Source organism: Balaenoptera borealis (genome assembly GCF_965194805.1).
Source record: "Balaenoptera borealis genome assembly, chromosome: 5".
In the NCBI taxonomy this organism is placed as follows: domain Eukaryota; kingdom Metazoa; phylum Chordata; class Mammalia; order Artiodactyla; family Balaenopteridae; genus Balaenoptera; species Balaenoptera borealis.
In genome coordinates, this window is record NC_138862.1 from 104,666,624 (window position 1) to 104,686,097 (window position 19,474).

Genomic DNA, 19,474 nt, shown 5'->3' on the forward strand with positions numbered 1-19,474 from the left:
AATGCTTTAAATCTCTAGTGCAGGAGTCTAAGATTTTGATAAGGAACTAAATAAAAATCCATAGAAACCACTGTCACTTTCCCTCAAACTTTTAAATAGGGCATCATTAGTTCTATCTAGTCCAATCCCTGTTTCTTCTTCCTAACAGGTGAGTTTCTAAGGTTCTTATCTGTAAATTTAATCAAATGGAATTCAATTTGTTAACGTGGGAAGTTTATCTCGGTATTAAAAATGATTTAAACAACGTAACTGTTAAGATAACATAAAAAGGTTGAGATTATTATGAGGACAAACGGCTTAAGCATCCTGGGCACTTAAGAAGCACATATTTAATATAAAGTTTACAATTTAAAAACTACTCTTATTTACATCTTTGGGAAGTTACTTTATTTAGCTCCCTTTATTTACTGAATTATGTATAGAGAGGCAATATCAAGGGAAAAAAAATCACCCTTTCAAGGGTTAAAACGCAGCCTATTTTGATGAGTCTATGCACAGGTGTAAAACTTTGATTATCCCTGTGTGACAGTAAATAAACAGCAAATATAAGATAAACACAATGATAGGTTCCTGCAAAATGGTATCACTATCAAATTTAGTATTCTAAAGGGGCATCTTTAATCCATAATTAACCAAATCAAATCCCAGAATACAAAAAGTCCATAAAAGTTAAATCTGATTAAAACACACACACACACACACACAGCTTTAATCCCACATTTATGTAAATTCAAATCTTATTTAGAAATATATCTGCTGATGATTTCCCAACATCCATTTTAAAGTAAGTTTGGGTTATAGAAGTATTACAAATGAACTGAAGATATTAACATAAGTCATCCCAGAATATTTCTTTACCTTCTACATACACTATGTACGTCTAAAAGTAACATTTTTTTTTAAAAAAAGCAGTTGAAGAATATAGACTAAAATGGAAATAGAGGCTAACACTTTATAAGTTTCTTACGGGGAACACTCAGTCATACTAATCAAACTTTTAGTATCAAACCAAAATTCCCAAGTTAGTTTAAAATCAGTAGTACAGGACACTAAAGAATATTAGCAGCTATTTCTATATCACAATATAGTTTTCCTCTTATTATTATGCTCTTGGTGACTGTAGGTAGGACAAAGGAAAAGAAGATAGCCTCAAATCAAAAGGGAATTTTAATATGTCTGACAAAGCCATGTTTTACACTAAGAACTTTTTTGAAAGGTAAGACATAGAGAAGATAAGGAATTTTTCTTACCAAGCAATGCTGGTAGAAAATATCTTTACTCAAATAAAGAATACAGGGTTTCTAATAAAAATCAGCTTAACACCAGGTACTTAATTTTATACCCCTTTAGAAAGACTTTAAAAGCTGTGATACTTAAGAATGAAATATCAGTTACTTTCTGATCTTCCAGTAGAAGTGGTTCAAGTAGGCCATTTGAAACAAAACAAAGAGCTTGAATAAGCTTTTAATTGACCATTCTAAGCATTAAAAAAAAAAAAAAAAGTTAAATCAGTTAGGTGCTCAGGTAAATTTGTGAAACACCAAGTATATAGAGTTTTTTTCTTTCGAGTATATAATAGTTGAGATGACAAACAAGAACAAAAGTAAAGGAAAAGAACTATTAAAAGATAACAAATCTCATTTAAAATGTTATCTTAAAGAGAAATACAAACAGAAATGATAAATAGTTGCTATGTCCCTGTCACGCTAAAGCAGCACAATAATATTGGTGTTTAATATTTATTTTACTACGCCAATATTTACGTGCTGCTAGAGCGGAACAAGTATGTCAGTCCATCCAAACATAAAATGAGCATATGATGATGAAATTACAGTTCTGAATGAATTTCCTTAAATTTCTAGAGCAGCAAATAATGATTCGCACCTTGACTGTAGTATGTAAACCATGATGTGCTGCTACAGTACTTTAAGGCCTCAAAAATACAGGATTCATCCAACAGGGAAAAATTCCTTACACTTTATTTTAAAAAAAGGAAAAAAGAAAAAAAAGAGAAAAGAAAAAAATAAAAAAGAACGAGAGAACCTCTAATATCTTTAATAAATTTACCTGTAAGATTAAAAATCTATTATGGTCCAAGTCAATTCCATGGCTTCGAAGAAGATTTCCAACATCCTTAAATGTTTTCTTCTTCCCACTTATGTGATAAACAGAAGTATTATCTCTGTAGGCCGTTCTGGATACATAAAAGTTACTGTTAGGAACTACTTCATAATCATCCCCTTCCTGTTTTGAGGAAAAACAAAACCAGAAAACAATTGTTGGTATTAAGTCAGAGGTTTGCTCCAAATTTCACTCACTTCATACTGAAACCAATTCTATGGCTTAAGAACTTCAATTGAATATGCACATAAACTGACAATAGTTCTTAAAATTAATCTTAGCAAAGATTAGAAATAATTTTTCAAGTTCTTTGATTCCTTCCTCATAGATCACAAAAACCAAAAAGTCAAAGCAACCAAACAAACAAAAAAGAAAACACCCCACCTTCAAGCCTAAAAACATATTTGACTGAGAAAAGAACTGATGAAGGGGCACAAGAATCCCACTGTATCCAAAACAAACTCACCCAAATTATTAAACCATGTTGACAGATTACATTACTAGTCCATTAAAAAAAAGCTGCAAGAGATGATTTGAGGAAAAAGGAAGGATGGTATAGTAGTGGGATGATACAGCTTAGTTCTTTTTCTTTTTTGGGTGAAGAATACGTCATTAGAAGGTAAAAAAAATTGCAAAGAATTGACAACTACTGAAGTGCAAATCTGCTTTAACATTAAAACTTGCTTTCCTTTAAAAGCTATGTCATTTTGAAATCGTGGTTTTTAAAATTTACACAAATCAAGTGTAATTAATAAGCAATAGAATAAAATCTGATTTACTGGCAATCTACTTTCCAACCCAAACTGTACAATAGAAAAGCACTAAGAAACAAAATTAAAATATATACCACCATGTAGATTTAATTAAAGCTGTTTATATTAAAATTAAAAAAAAAAACAAAAAACAAAACCAAAACAAGACCTAGAGGCCAAATCACATCCTCATTTCATTATGTAATTAGTTTTCGACTGGTGATGCTTGGGCGTCATTTTTAGGTTCCAGTCAGTCATTTTTGAACCACGTATTTCCAAAGTTAATTATTAAATAGAAGAGAAAAAAAAATCCCAATACCAACAGAGACACGTGAATAATCTAAATAGGCATTTTACCTATAATTGTCTCCTCTTCTAGAAAACAAACATGTTACCTTACCCTTCCCTGTTTTAAAAGGGTAGTGTACTTCAAACTGAAGCAAAGCTCTTTCATATCACCTATACAGATGACTACTAGTTAACATTAAATTTAATGCGAATTGAAATAAGGGAGATGGTAAAGTTAGTCAAACTGTTAACATTTTCAAGTTTAGGTAACTTATCTGAAAGCAATAAAAACATAACTTTAAAAATGAATCCAAAATTTATAGTAAAAGAATGCTTACTTGGTACTCGGGATACTAAAACTGCTCAATGTTTTACACCAAAAAGGTAAGCATTATTATGAGCTACTTATAATTCATTTCCCTGGCTAAAAATTTCAATATTTTAAGTTTAACAGCCACTACCACCAATCCTCAAAAAGAAAATATGGTCATGGAGGTAATGAAATAAATATTCGTTCTGCTTTAACCATATACTAATTTTTACGAGCCAATTTAAGCCAAAAATAATAAAATGTGCAACGTATTGAAATCCTTTGTGTTCCTTACTTGAAGTTGCAAATAACTAAACAAAGTCCCTTACCTTATCAATTATCTTTTGAAAATGAACTTCTACAGTACAACTCTGAATATCCTTGTGTTCATCAGAATTGTGTATTAGAACTGAGAGTTTTTTAGATCTTATTTTTTGTGCTCGATAGCCAAACACAAAAAGCATAGAATCAATAACATTGGATTTGCCACTGCCATTTGGCCCAATAATACAGGAAAAGCGCTGCATAAAAAGAACAGGAAAAAAAAAAAGTTAAAGATAGCTGTTTTCATATATCATATCTCTTATATCACAAGCTTCAACACTTTAAGTAAGACCATATTCTAATTTTAACTCAGACTTTTTACAAAATTCATTCTTATAAAGAGAAAATACTCCTTTCAAACATAAAACCCACCAATTCTATTCAGTGAGGAAAACTTTATAAAGAAAGGTACCAAAAAATAACCAGATAAACAAAAGCTAATTTCAGTTGTTAAAAGCATAAGAAACATACCGTATTTTTAATCAATCAGGATAAATACAATAACTACAAAATTGAAACATTTTGTTATAAAGACGTATTACCTTACAACGGTTATTTTAAGAAGGTCAAATACCTTATGGAAAGGTCCCAGAATTTTTTCCCCAGCATAGGATTTGAAGTTCTGGTTTACAATATGAGTTATCATAAGACGAGGAGCTCCAGCTTCATTGGTCATTGCTGGAGGTGGGGGAGGAGGGATGCTATTCAAAATCTCTTCTAAACTTCTATTATCTATTTCCTCACTTGGAGTCTCTAAGTCAGTCAAAGGAAAGGGAAAACAAGGGGAAAAAAGCCTGCATTAGTGCAATTAGTTCGGAGGACTACTGCCTGCTAATCTCTGGAGAGATGTTATTTATGAAACCTAAGAATCTGTATTTTCACTCAAACATAGTATTATCCTAAACTCACAGGGGATGAGAATCTTTTGGTTTGGTTTTATAAAAAAAGAAATTCTTGAAAGAAATGCCACCAGTCACAAAATTCTATAGAAATATACCTTTTAGGAGCCGAAACACTACGTCGTCACGCAAATCTGGGAAATCCACAACCACTTGATTCCCTGGCTCCCTGTCTAAACAGGTGGTTAAATCCTAAGGCTCTAGATCCAACTCTCTCCGTATCTGTGAGAACCTGGAACCTTAACTTTGGACACTCGCGAGCTCTAGAGACACTGTCACAGGGGTTTCATGTCATTCAGTTCCTGGACTCACAAAAGCTACGGTAGTTTCGAGTAAATTATCATCTTCTCTTAGCAATTTAAGACCACGAAGGTGAAATTACAGGGTCAAGAAACTTTTCATCATATAATAACATACAGTCAGGCTGACTGTCTGAAAAACAGTCCACTAGCTCCTGGCTGACCATGTCGATTTCCATGGAAATAGAAGACAATGAACAGAAATTCAGAATTGAAGCTATTTACTCGCCCCCATCCCCTCCGGCACCGTTACACCGATACTGCACATTGGCTAATCTGTGAAAATCGCCAAATCGCTTTCTTGAGCGGCTTTACCGGACCTTCAGATGTCAACCCCGCAGCCCCTCTTGTCCGCGCCCAAGAACACCAGCCAGTCCTGGGTTGGGCGCGGATGCACCCGGGTCTCCCCCGCGCTTGCCCGCGGCGTCGCGAAGGGCTACTCACCTGCGGTGGCAGGCGCGAGGCTCCCCGCGCGGCCGGGCGGCGGCTCGGGCTCCGCGTCGCTGCTGGCGCCGTCCGGGGACTGCGGCGGCCCTTCCTCTCTGCGCCGGGCGGTGGAGGGCTGGGTGCCTTTACGGGGCATGGTCGCTGGGGCCGAGGGAGAGCCGGGAGCAAGTCGGGCCGCGGGCCCGTGCCGGTACGTTTCCCCCACCCCGGCCCCGCGGTGAGACGGGCTCAGCCCCCCACCCCGTCCCACTCGGGGAAAACTCCGTCCACCCGTTTTCGAGAGCCCCGTCGTCAAACCCCGCTCAACGCCAGAGGGTCCTCGAGAAAGAAGGCACAAAAACCTCAAGTGCCAAGAAGGCGGGATTCGTTTTCTTAAGTCCTAAGCAAGTGGGAAAACCTAGACGTGCTTGGGGATCAAGCAAGAATAGAGCAACTCCTTAGGTTTTTTACTTTTTAATGCCCTCCGCCGTCCGCCCACAGTATAAGTGTGAAAGACTATTCTAATGTAATTTCTAAACGAAGCAATTCCCATACGCTAGCATTTGCGGACATTCCCACGCTCTCTGGGCTACGGATGCAAGCGCACAGATTCTGAGAGACAAGAGTTCGTTTGAGGGGCTATCTATCACCTCTTCCCAGAGCAGCGAAGACCCAACCGGCGGCGAGCCGCCCACTTTCCTCTCCCCGCCATTTAGCCCTCGGCGCAGCGGACGGCCCGGGGGCTTTGAGGTCTGCTCTCTACAGTCCGGTCGGGTCCGACCACTCGCGATTTTCAAATCGGAAGCCGGCAGCGCCGGCTCCGGTTTAATCGCCTTGAGGTGGCAGGGGTCTGTCCCTCCGGGGTCCGCGGCAGAATCCCGTTGGACAATAAACTACGAAAGGTCACCAGTTAAGGGCTCAGACCCGGTGGTTAGTCCCTTGCGGGAAGTGAGACGGGCAGGGGGCCCCGCTAGAGTCCGACCAAGACCGAGATTTCTGAGAAGAGGTCCGCGAGGCTGAGAGGCTCCCCCCAACCACCCCCCCCCCCGGGCCCCCAGTCTCCTGAGCAACGCTTATGTAGCTCAGAGAAGTGGCGCCCGGGAGAAGCGCGCGGGAGCCTCGACTGCCGGGGAGCGGCCGAGGGGGGAGGGGTGACAGCGAGAGAAATCTCTCGGCGGCAGCCTCAGCCTAGACTTCGGCTGCTCCAACTCAAGGCCTCTACTTTCCAGGAGCCCGCGGACGGGGCAGGAAGTAAGAGTGTGACAACCTGATCAGGAAAAGAAGTATTTTACCTGCGGGATAGTCCACTCAGACCAAGGTTGGAAACGGTTGCATACCCCCCGCTCCTACCGGTGTTTCGGCTTCGGGTCCTTCACTCGAAAATGGCGCCTAAAATACAAACTCGAACGGAAATTCGTTACAAATGCGCGCAATGCTTTCTGGGAACCACTAATTTGAAAAAAATGCGGCGATTATCGCCGCCATCTTCTGGTCGCTTACGCGCATGCGCGAACTGCTGGCGGGACCCAGGCGGCAGGGGACGTTTTCTATTAAGTGAAAAAGAAAAGCGAAACAATGTTTTCCGTGGGCCTACGGCAATAGCACTCCTATAAAAAATATGTTTTAAAAAACCTTGAGAATTTTGAAAAAGATAAAAAAAATTGAGTGGGGTTCCGCCCACAGCTAAAGGCAAGGCTCAGTCGTCCAATGACGCCCCTTAAAGGAGAGGGCGAGCTCGCTGAGGGGCGGGGTCTAGGGCCTGCTCCGGTGACGCCCGGCAGGGAAGTATCGCGGGAAGAGGGAGTGAGCTTAGCTCTTAGGAGTCGCTATGGTGACAGGGAGGTCCGAGGCTTCTTGGTAACTGGTCCCACTTCTGTGAGTACGATCGCCACCGTTTTCCTGGCACTTAAGGTAAATCTCTTTACCTCTAGGCGAGAGGTGAAGAAAGGGTTTGGAAGTTGTAGCCATTACTGGATCCACCTTCCCTGCTATGAGGGTGTGTGCGGAGTGGAGCATCAGTTATTTTCCGTCTCCCTGGGGGCGGTGCGGCTCGGGACGTAGCTTTTGGGATGAAAAGGAGGAAGACCTGAGTTTGGAGGGAGTAGAGGGACAACAAGGAGAAGAGAAGACCTGGATTGGTGAATGATCGTGTAATGAAAAGCAAAATAATGATTTCGAATTATTGGTGTTAGGTCATTAATGTCACTAGTGAGAGGGGGTTTCGCGTTTTTAAAATCATTTGGCTGAAAGACTCTGTAATGGAAGAAACGATTTGCTGGTGTCTGGGTATGAGAAAATTATTGATCAGCAAATATTTCTTAAGTAGCTTTTGTATACATTGCACTGTCAGGCATAATCAGGATTATTAAGCAAGTATTCCTGTTCCCAGAGAATCTAGTTTTGCTAGTAGGTTTTTAACCAGGAGTTTGTGGATCTGGTGGTAGGTGATTGGGCTTCAGAGGAGTTCATACCACCTCTTCTCCACTTCCCCCCACCGCCCCGTCCCCCGACCTCGAAATCGTATACAAAATTCTGTGTGCTTGTGAATTTTTCTGGGGAGTTGGTGTTCCCAGAACTTTGATTAGGTTCTCAAACGTGGTCCTAATCCCTCACGATGTTAACCATTAATTGATTTGACTATGTCCAACAAGCATTTATTCAGCGGCTCTTAAGTACTTGACAGTGAGAACTGGGAGCCTCTTTTGTTCCCCCTCTTAACTTTTGCATACTTAGGACTTGGCTTACTCAAGGCCCAATAAATCTGCTTTATGAATGAATTTACATTGTCATTCTAAGTAAGTAAGTATGACTCTTGCCCTGAGGAGCATATTCAGGTTCAGTGTTTCTCAAGAGGAGGTGTGGAGGACACTCCCCTCAAGTGTAAGAATTTGGTGAGGATGGGAGACTGGTGTGATTTGAATAAACATTGACTTGATATTGTAATATACCTTTATATTTGAAGTTGAAAAAAATTATTGTTTTCATAAGACAAACTACAGACAATAGAGCTCAGTGAAAAAAAAAATTGGCTGGTAGGTGTACCAGAAAATGTAGCAATCAGTTCTCTTTGAAAACATCTGGAATCTTTTGGAATTTTGCAGTCTGTAAAACACTATTAAAACTGAGTTGGAGAGATATTAACCATGAAAAAAGCAAAGACTAGACCAAATTGAGTTATGTATATGGGAGACAGCATGATGTAGTAGAAAGATGTTACAGATAACAAGAATCCCAAATCTCATCATTTTTTTAGCTACATGCTTAGACAGTTTACTCAATTTATCAATCTCTGAGATTGTTTATTATAAAACCAGCATATAATACCTACCTCATAGGATTGTTTATGATTGTCTAGCACACACACTATATGCATTTGGTACTGCTGTGTTTATGACATTGACCTTATTAGGGTATGTGCTAAGGATGAATAATGGGATGTCAAGTTAGAAGATTAGTTTATGAAGGGTTTTGAAAGCCAGGTCAAGGATGTTTTCAAAATATTAGAAAAATTTTGAGCTAAGGAATGACTTGGTAAAAAAAAAAAAATTAACAGTAGTTATGTGGGATGTGTAGAAAGGGAAAGAGACTGAGATCAGGCATGGCTTAGTTAGATTATTACTGTCCAGTCCTCCATGTAGGAGGTGCCTATGCAGTAGAAAGGTAAAAATCTGGACACATTTTGGGGGAAAATCTATAGCTTTTGTAGATTTTAATGGTTAAGAGTCTGAACCCTTAAAGTTAGTCAGATTCTATTTTTTGTGAATCCCTGGATTAGTGATGAGGGGATAAGAAAGATAAGTCACAAATAAATCCTAGTTTTACTGCCTTTGATGGTTGCTGTAAATAATGATTGGTCTTAGTGACTGATAAGAAATGTAATTTCAGTAAATCAATAAAGTGACCAATAGCTTTAGATTTAGTTGAACCTAGCCATGTTCCACTCAGAATAAATATTTTTTAAACAGGCTTAAACCAGGTTGTATAACATAGGAAAGACATTCATAACAAACAGCTACAGTGGAGACAAATCTTGAGTGAAAGTAGGACACTCAGAAAAAGTGAAGAAGTGATTTGAGAAGAGATTAGGATCACAAGAAATAAAGACTTGATTGATCCCTGCCAGTACTTTGGATAAAAAGAAGCTGGTCCAATTGGGATGGACTAGGTTACAGTGATCCTGGAAAGTATAACCAAGTCTCATCTCTCTCGTCAAAAATCATCTACTAACAACCATTATCTATAATTTCAGGCAGACTGAGAAGAGAACGCTTACTTTTTATATTTCAAAAAGTTGTACCCCACAGGAAGAAATAAGAATAAGTTCAAGGGGAAAAATTGGAATAGAATTAAAATTAACATTTGCAATTCTTTAAGTGCATAGTTAGATTTTGTCATCATTATAGTAATATGTGTTTTGTCTACCTTCTAATGTGGTTACAGCATTTCATAAAGTCTGAAATTAGATTTGTAGGTAAATGTTTAAAATATTAACAAAGTTTATAATTAATTGTAAATATTTGGATTAATTAGACATTAAATAATAAATCAAAATGAATAAACATGAATTTATGTAAGTAATGTATAAATACTTAGAGAATATTGTTCAAGATGAATAAATTGGATATAGAGACAGGAGAGATAGTAATGAATATTCCTCTTGATAATATAAGCCCCCTAGAACACTAGTCTTGTTGAAACTCTCACCTATCTTAACATAGAAAAAAATGGGAAGTGAGGAAATGGAGCAGTTTTGGGGGATGGACTGTTTTGAAAAATGAGTTTGTTTTTATTCATATAGGTTGAGATTAGGAAAGGTATATACAGTGGGCATTAGAGGTGGAGAATATAGTTCAGGAGAGAAAATAGGGTGGGATAGAGTTACAAGAATAGTTGGGACACTAAAATAGATTAGATTTTTAAGGTTGTGAGTAGAGAGAGGATAGCACTAGAGAATGTACATTCTTAGAATATAGGAAGAAGAAATAATTATAGTAATGTCTCAGATAGGACTTTGTAGATTACAAGTGACAGAAAATCCAATCCAAATTGTCTTGAGAAAAAAAAAAATTAGCTTCCATAACCAAGAAGTTAGGTGAGTATAACTGGATTCAGTGTTCAAACAAAGACACTAGGATTGTGTTTCTTTCTTTGTTCTGCTTTGCATTTCCTTGTCTTGACATTATTCTCAGGCTTCACATAGTGGTCTCTGACACCTCCAGGCTCTCCCCTTGCCGTGGTAAGGTGTTACAGTAACTCTAGCCTCAAATTTCCTAAGCTTAAAGACCTAGGGGTTAAGAAGTGTCTTTCTTCCCTATCTTTTAGTTAAATAAAAGTTTCTATTGGAGATCTCTAATTGACTTAAGCCTAAGTCTCGTGCTAGCTCCATTAAAGCCATATGGGCTAAGAGTGAGGAAGTGGTGCTCCAAGAAGAAATTCTTTGTAGCTAGGAAAAGAGTGAATATATGCAGGGTGACAAAGACACCAATTTTCACTATAAATAGCTAACAATTATTAAGTTCTTACTATGTTTCAGACACTCTACTGGACATTTGTAAGATGCCTTTTTTTTTTAACCTCATGTCTACTTTATCGCATTTAATCATCATAACCAACCTGTGAGGTAGGCATTATTAACCCCATTTTGTATACAGAAGAAAACGGAGTGCAGTATTTGGAAGATCTCTAGGTGAGAGTTTCAGTAAGAAGTGGGTCAAATGCAATAGAAAGTGCAAAGAGAATGAGAATGGTGATCTTATGAAAAAATAACGTTTATTAGGTTTTTTTTTTTAATGCAGAAATGCATAAAGAAGAAAGCAAATTTGGGCCATAATCCTATCATTCAGATAATTCTATATTAAAAATATAAATGTATAGGTAAAATATTATGAACATGATAAAAACTTCAAACTGTATAAAAACATATAAAATGAAAATTAAAAGAGTCCCTTCTCACCCCAGTGTCCCTAACCTCATGAAGGTCTCCATTAAGTGTCTTGCATATCTTCTGAGAAAAATGTTTTAGTATCCACTAACTTGAATATATATCCCTCCCTTTTTTTTAACACAAAAAGGATTGAGTTATATAATACTGCTGTATACTTTGTTTTTGTCATTTAACATATTATAGACATCTTTCTGTATCAATACATATAGATTCATCTCATTTTTTAAATAGTTGCACAGCACTCTAGTTTATCAGTTGAATGTGATTTTTTCTATGCTAGTTGATGAATTAAAAGAATGAATTAAAGATGACTACTTATTTTTAAATTTGTGAATCACATGGTTTATTGGCTAGAATTTATTAGGCCATCCTGCAAAAGGATTATAAATATAACCAATGTGAATAATATTAAAGTACGGTTGGCAAGAGCTAGCTCTAATTATAGCTAAAATTGCAAGGAAATGTAAATACCACTGCATATATCAATACATACACTTCAGATACCCACAGGAAGTGGAGTGGCGTGGAGGTTGGAGATCTTTAGTAAGTGAACTACACTGTCATTCGTAAGCCTGTTCCATTGCTTGTTAGGTGTTTGAATAACCTGTCCCTGGAAATGGTGAACCTGCCTCTGCCTTCCCTGCCGTATAAGAGATCTCAGCTCTAGTCTACAAGTGGTTTTATGATGGGACCAATCTGAATAAAAGATCTGCTTCTCTCTCCCTCCTCTCTTTACTGGAAAAGAGACATAGGAGTCTAATCAGAGCTATCAATTTGGAAAACTGTTGATAAAAATTGTACTTCTAAAAATAGGGCCTTGGGTAGTCATCAGCAAACCATTAATTTCAACTGTTAATATCAACACCCAAGGGTTAGCCAATATGCAAATGACCCAAACAGAACTCGGTATAAATGCACTTGTGATCTACCTCTTGGATTTCTTATCTCTCCTTCACATTCTTGTTTACTTCCTAGGCTTTCTGCTACCTCTTATCTATAGGTACATTCTTGCTGACAAGTCATACCTTCCCTCTTTCCTGCCTAAAGTTTTTCTCATTTTGTTAGTGCTTTTACGTTTTAGTTTTATTTCTTAAATCTAATTCATTTCTTTTTTCTTTTTTTGTAAACCATCTTAACAACTTTTAAGTGTACAGTTCAGTGGCATTAAGTACGTTCATATTGTTGTGCTACTGTCACCTCCATCCATCTGCAGAACTCTTTTCATCTTGCAGAACTGAATCTCTGTACCCATTAGATAGAAACTCCCCTTTCCTCCTTCCCCCCAGGCAACCACCATTCTACTTTTTGTATCTATGGATTTGACTACTTTAGATACTTCATATAAGGGAAGTTATATAGTATCTGCCCTTTTGTGACTGACTTCTTTCATTTAGCATAACGTTAAGTCTAATTCTTAACATTAATTCTTAATTCTATTTTCTTGGTTCTAATTCTGTTCCATGTTATAAATACTTATATCTGGAACATGCGTGTGTAATCTATGATGAATATTTAAATTTCTAGTTTTTGATAGTACTGTATAGAGTTCTGTAATAAACAGGCTTGTATAGTTTGTATATGTATCTTGGTGTACATTTATATGTATATGACAAATTCCTATGACTAGGAATTCCTCCCAGGGTAGGTTCCTTATGTATACTTCCTTTGAATCAGTAGCTTCTAACTCAAAATATGACACAGGTGTGTCAGATTGGCAAAGCCTAGGTAATTTGCCTATGTCCTAGCTGTAAGGAGGGCTAGAGAGGAAATAATTTGTTTTATATTTATAAGGTAGGAAATTCCCCAAAGGTAGAAAATGTAGTCAAAAGTGTTGGTGGTGGGGGGAACAAAAGAATCAATGACCGTTAGCACCAGTTTTCCTGCTCTTCAATAATGTATGTGACTAACTGTTTCTCTGTATGCCAGGGCTGGGTTCTGGCTGGGTTTTTGCATTTGGCCACTTTGACAACAGAAAAATGGTATCTAGTTGTTTTCATTTTCATTTCTTTAATTAAAATTGAGACTGTGCCTTATTTCATGTTTTTGATTGCCCACTGACCATCTGTATTTATGTTTCTGTGAACTGTCAATTTATAAGTGTTTACAAAAAGAAGTACCCCATTATCAGTGTCCTTGATCAAATGACTTCATAGGGGACCATGCTGTCTTAGTTATCTTCTGTTTCTATAGTATTGCCAATCGATCCCTATCCACTGGTTCCTTCTCCTTTGCCCCCAAACATGCTTCTTACATAGTATGTAAGAAGAAAAATGCAGAGCCTAGTGTGCCTGGAGCAGTTTGAGTGAAAAGAGAGAGGAAACAGGAGATGAGGTCAGAGAAATGATGTTGTCTATTAGGGCTCTCCAGAGAAAGAAGAGTTAACGTTGAAGTCATTAGTCTTAGGGCTGGAAACTCGGGCAAAATTTCTGTGTTGTGGTCTGGCAGCAGAATTCCTTCTTCTTTGGGAAATCTTGGTTTTTGCTCTTAAGGCCTTCAACTGATTGGATGAGGCCCACCCAAATTATGCAGGGTAATCTGCTTTACTTACGTCAACTGATTGTCGGTGTTAATCACCTCTAAAAAATAGTTTCATAGTAACGTTTAGTCTTGTGTTTGCCCAAATAACGGCACCATCTTGCAGCCAAGCTGACACATAAGATTAACCATCACGATAGGAATCCAGATCAATAAAGGCTTTGAACACCATTGTAAGACCTTTGTTTCAGGGACTTCCCTGGTGGTGCAGTGGTTAAGAATCCGCCTGCCAATGCAGGGGACATGGGTTCAAGCCCTGGTCTGGGAAGATTCCACATGCCATGGAGCAACTAAGCCCGTGCGCCACAACTACTGAGCCTGCACTCTAGAGCCTGCCAGCCACAACTACTGAGCCTGTGTGCCACAACTACTGAAGCCTGTGTGCCTAGAGCCTGTGCTCTGCAACAAGAGAAGCCACCGCAATGAGAAGCCTGCAAACCGCAGTGAAGAGTAGCCCCTGCTCGCTGCAACTAGAGAAAACCTGTGCACAGCAATGAAGACCCAATGCAGCCAAAACAAAACAAAACAAAACAAAAAAACACCTTTGTTTTAACTCTGAGTGAGACAGGAAGCCATTGGAGAGTTCTGAGTGGAGAAGCACCATGACCTATTTTAAAAGTCACTTTGGCTGCTATGGTAAGCATAGACTGTGAGGGGTTAGGAGGTCAACTAGGAGGCTATTATAGTTCAGGTTAACAGATGATGGCACCTTGGACTGGGGCCATAGTAGTGGGGGTCATGAAAATCAGGTATTTTGAAGATAGATCATACATACAGGTTTTGTTTTTTACAAATTGGATTTGGAATGTGAGAGAAGAGTCAGTGATGATTCCAAGGTTTTTGGCCTGTGCAACTGGAAGGATGGAATTGCCATTTACTGAGATGGGTAAGGCTGTGGGAGGAGCAAAGTTGGAGGAAAGATCAGGGGTTTGATTTGGATCTTAAGTTTGAGATGTCACACATTCAAATAGAGTTGTCAAATAATCAGTTAGCTATAAAAGTCTGGGATTCAGTGCAGAGGTCTGAACTGGAGATATGAAATTGGGAGTTGTCACTAGGTAGTCAATAAATTTAAACATATTAAGCCATGAAACTGGGTGAGATCACCATGGCAGTGAGTACAGATACAGCAGAGGTACAAGGATGAGTGCACAGTTTAAGGTTAGGGAAATTAGGAGAAAAGGCTGGGGATATTTATTCCCTCTATAACTGCAATTCCTTTCCCTCCCTAAACTGCCTATTAAAGTAAATCCTAACAACCTTATTAGCAGGATTGAAAAGGAATTCCCACAGAGTTACATGTGGTCCTGGCAAGACTGCCCTTTCCTGTCTTATAAAACTCTTCATCAACACTACAAACCACCTAAGACAACAGTTCCAGGAAGAAGGCTACAATTTAAATTGATTATACACCTTCCTTTATTCAATCATTGGGACTATTCCATCATACCTTACAACCCTGTTTACCTCCGTCTCCACATTCAAGACTCTTAATTCCCTGCATTAGTTCATTATTAGGTTTAGCCGTTGATGACAGTAACTTAAACACGATAAAACTTTATTTTCTATCACTTAAGAGGCTAAATAGGACTGACAGGACTCTCTACAAGGTCAAGAATCTTGGTTCCTTCTATCTTGTTGCTGCATTATATATGGTCTTGATGGCATGACAGGGAGAGGGTTACTCTTATTTTCCAAGTTTTTATTTGCCAATAATGCTGATTTATATAACTTTTATAAGAGGTAGTAATGTGGATTTTATAAGAGGTAACTCATTTACTTTTCATATTACCACTGTGGGTAACCAATACTGGGTAGAGTTATCTACCCCCCTCAAGATATAAGTTCCAGATTGGGCCACGAGGTTGATGGTGTTGTAATATCCCCATTGGGTTTAAGAATTGTTAATGTCCTATGTGGCTACACCCAGTTTCAAGGGCAGTTGAGAAATGTAATCTTATTCTGGATGGCCAGGTATGCAGCAAAAATTCAGATTCTTCTACCACAGATGTAGGGATGAATGAAAGAGGACAGCTGGCTGTTTTTACCATCTCCCACTATCTGTCCCAAACTCTTAGCTCTTCACCATTTAAATCCTACTACTCTACCTTTTGGAACTCACAGTGTGTCATTGGCCAAATCTGTGTTCTCAACCTTTACTCTAAAACTTCATAGTTTTACCCTTTAACTTCACAGTCTAACTTAAATCTGGTTGTTTCCTAAGGAAACTGCTTTCCTCTTGGCTGTTTCAAATGGAGGCTGTTTTGCCTTCCAGATTCCCATGTGTCAGAGGGCCTTGTTTCTCATTAGTGTTTCTGCACAACTGATTGTCTTCCCCTTTCCTCTCTACAATCCCTTAGTCCCTTTGAGATAAGTCTTGTGAGATCAAACCGTTATCTACTCTGCCTTTTTGTAGTCGTCTACAGATCTCTGCTTTTTTCCTTGTTCAATGAATAGTATTTTAGCACCTGGGTAACTGTGTCTATCTCCACCACTATTCTTGTCATTATTCTCAGTGATTTAACATCCCGAAATCAATTCTTCCGTTCCCTGGCCTCTCAGTTCTTTGACCTTGGCCACCCACTTTGACAGTCTTAACCTACTTCATCATTACCAATATCTCTACTCTCTCCCAAAATCTGTTTTAAGCATCTCATTGTATATCTCCACTTGTTTTTCTCTAGTTTACTTCCTCTAGAATCTTAATGCTGACAATTCTTCAGGCTTCAGTAGGACTTCTAGGCCACTGAAGCTACTACCTTTTCAAGTTCTGCTGGGTAGTCTCATCCCATGGCTTTGAACATGATCTTTGCGCTGATAACCCTCAAACTGACATCTCAATGATATCTCCAGCTCTGACCTCTTGCTTGAGTCCAGACTCGTATATCCAATTTCTCCTTGAATTCTTCACTCGGATATCTAATAGGCACCTTAAACTTAGCATACCCAAAACAGAATTTTTATATCATCCCTTTCAACCTGTTCCTCCCTTAGTTTTCTTCATTTCAGTAAATGGCAACTCTTTTGTACCTGTTGAAACTTTAGAGTCATTTTTGACTCCTCTTTCTCTTAAACTGAATTCATCAACAAATCCTGTGGAATCTTCTTTCAAAATATATTCAGAATATGACTGCTTCATGTTATTTGTACCACTACTGCCTTCCTCATCAATCCACTTTCATTTCTCTTCTGATTATTGAAATCCTAACTGGCCTCCCTGCTTCCAGTTTTGCTCATTTTTGCTTTTTTTTGGTCATACCATCCATAGTGTCATCCATAGTGACACTTAAAAAAATTAAGTCAGATAATGTCACTCTACTGGCTTCTCCGTTCATTCAGAAGAAAAAAAATGAAGCTTTTATTGTGGTTTTCCAACCTCTATGTGATCTGTGTCCTTCCCTCCTCTTCCCCAATTTCCTGCCATCCCCTTCACTCACTCTGTATTGGCCATACTGGCCTTCATGATCTGACTTAGCATTAATGATTTAAAAGCATAACTAGCTACTGTATTTAGAAGAGTTTGAAGGGTAAACGTAGGAGCAGGAAGATCAGTTCTGGACCTACTGAAATAATTGAGGATGATGGTGGCTTTAGACTTAACGGTGGTGGTACTGAGAAATGGCCAGATTTGGAGTATATTTTGGTAGTTTGGTGATCGGATTTCCTTGGCGTATTTTTTCCTCTTAAGTGCCATGAATGTTAACCCACGCTGGACCAAAGACGACTTATAAATGATTTTTAGTAGCAAAGGCATAGTTGCTCCTGTCTGCTCCCTATATAAAGTTGCAGAATAGATTTTTCAATACTCTAGAAATTTTCTTTTATTCCCCCTCCCACCCCACCTACCGCTGACTAGTCAGATCCTTGGTGACCAATGCTTATGGGTAGATAAAAACACCGCAGTGCATCCCCAGGCAGGTCTGCACTTCCCTGAATTGGCTGTGCTCTAATTACTACTTCTCCTTTATTCCTCTATTCAGTCTCACATCAGAATACCCATATCCTTCATGCAGATGATCTCAGCTAAATAGGATGTATGCGGAAGAGCTTTCTGAGCAAAAGAGAATCTTCCCAATGTTAGGATGCCAGCCTCCTCTTTCTCTGATTCCTTGGCACCATGTTTCTGAATAGTTGCAGATTACTTTCTAATGGAAAACATACTGTGTTTACTATTTATATGGGATAATGATTTCTTTTGGTGAGGAATGATTCCTAATTATTATGGATTTCAGCACTTTGAGTTATTTTGATATAGGCTACATCATGCCTTTAAAGTTTCTGAATGTAATTGTATATTCAGACTGTATATATGTATTTTTTTCTTGTCTATTATGTTGTTTCTTATTTCCAGAATCAACAATTTATCTGCCTTTATTCTTTTAAAATCCTTATAAGCTTGGTGAATTTGAATTATTGTGAAAAAGCAGCATGTTTTTACCTTTTTCCCCCCTCTAATTGAAGGAGGTCTGATAGAAAGAAGGAAGGAGTTTTGAGAAAGGTGCTAAAACTCCTAAGGACGAAAAGTGAGCCTTGGAAGTGTGCCTAGGAGAAATTGTTTTCTTGCTCTGGCTGCTATACACAGATTCATACTTTTAAAGTTGAACATAAATCTTGTTAAGTGAACTGGAGGAGAGAGGTTTCTGACCTTAGCTGCATATTGACTGGATAGAAAACTTCAGATTTTTTTCTGTGGTCTTAACAATTTTCTCCCCATTCTCACAAATTTATGAGTACAATAAGTGAAAAAGGTGCTTTGAGATAAAGCTGTATTTAGCACCTTGCTAATCTAAAAGTCTTCTGGATTTGAGAGAATGAGAAATTATCTAAGGTAGGCCCACTGAATTCTTATCTATAACTCACACCTTCTTTGATGTAGTTAGCAGTAATTTTCTACTTGGTGAAGAGGATTTTTTTCCTTTAATTACACTTTCATTTATTTTTTTCTCTAGGCTAGTGATATTACTCAGAAAGAATCCCACAACTATAAATTGGATTCAGACAATTTAGCATTTTCTTGATTTGTATCTTTTGATAGCATGGTTATTTGAGAGTTACTCTTGTTCTTCTAAATTTTTGTTTGCCATTTACATTGTGATTTTTATATAGCTTTTATAATGGATTTCTTACCTCTTTTTTAAATAACTCGCTTATTTTTCACTTTGCCACCATGGCAACCATAACTGTTGGGCAGTGTATCTACCTCCAACAGAATGTAAATCTCAGATTGGATCACTAGGTTGATGATGTCATAGTATTCCCATGTGGGTTCTATAACTAAAGCTCATAAAAATGTATCTTCGCCCTTGATCAGACCTTTGGAATTTATTTTATTGTATATCCATTCAACAGGACCAACATTGATCTGCCATTGAACAGTTCCCAGTTTAAAAAATCTTTTGATTAGGCCTCAGGACAGCCGTTGGAAATTATTTACCTGGCCAGATTTAGTGGCGTTCTGTACTTGTAGGACTGTTTTAGGCAGGTTGTAGAGGACTTCTGGCATCCAGCCCAAGGCCTCCAATCACTCACTGACAGAATTAGCACACTGACTAGTTTTCTTCCTCTTTCCATGTATT

The 19,474-nt window shown here is 38.3% G+C and overlaps 2 protein-coding genes across 7 annotated transcripts in view; one reads left to right on the forward strand and one right to left on the reverse strand.

Annotated features, from left to right (window-relative positions):
• SMC4 (structural maintenance of chromosomes 4) overlaps positions 1-6,843 on the reverse strand; it is a 33,851-nt gene extending 27,008 nt beyond the window's left edge. Inside the window, exons 1-5 of one of the 3 annotated variants that reach the window (XM_082393880.1) lie at positions 6,712-6,843; positions 5,438-5,581; positions 4,370-4,548; positions 3,801-3,992; positions 2,068-2,244 (exon numbers count right to left, since the gene is read on the reverse strand). In XM_082393880.1, the coding sequence (XP_082250006.1) occupies positions 2,068-2,244; positions 3,801-3,992; positions 4,370-4,548; positions 5,438-5,576 (687 nt within the window). In that variant the 5' untranslated portion in view covers positions 5,577-5,581; positions 6,712-6,843. Of the gene's footprint in view, positions 1-2,067; positions 2,245-3,800; positions 3,993-4,369; positions 4,549-5,437; positions 5,759-6,711 lie in introns of all 3 variants that reach the window. The other 2 variants (XM_082393881.1, XM_082393882.1) reach the window with 2 other exon arrangements.
• Positions 6,844-6,951: 108 nt separating this feature from the next.
• Positions 6,952-19,474, forward strand: part of IFT80 (intraflagellar transport 80) — a 115,362-nt gene continuing 102,839 nt past the window's right edge. For 3 of the 4 annotated variants that reach the window (XM_082393979.1, XM_082393981.1, XM_082393985.1), the window contains exon 1: positions 6,952-7,330. The gene's annotated coding sequence lies outside the window, so the exon portion shown is untranslated. The remainder of the gene's footprint in view (positions 7,331-19,474) is intronic. The other variant, XM_082393980.1, reaches the window with a different exon arrangement.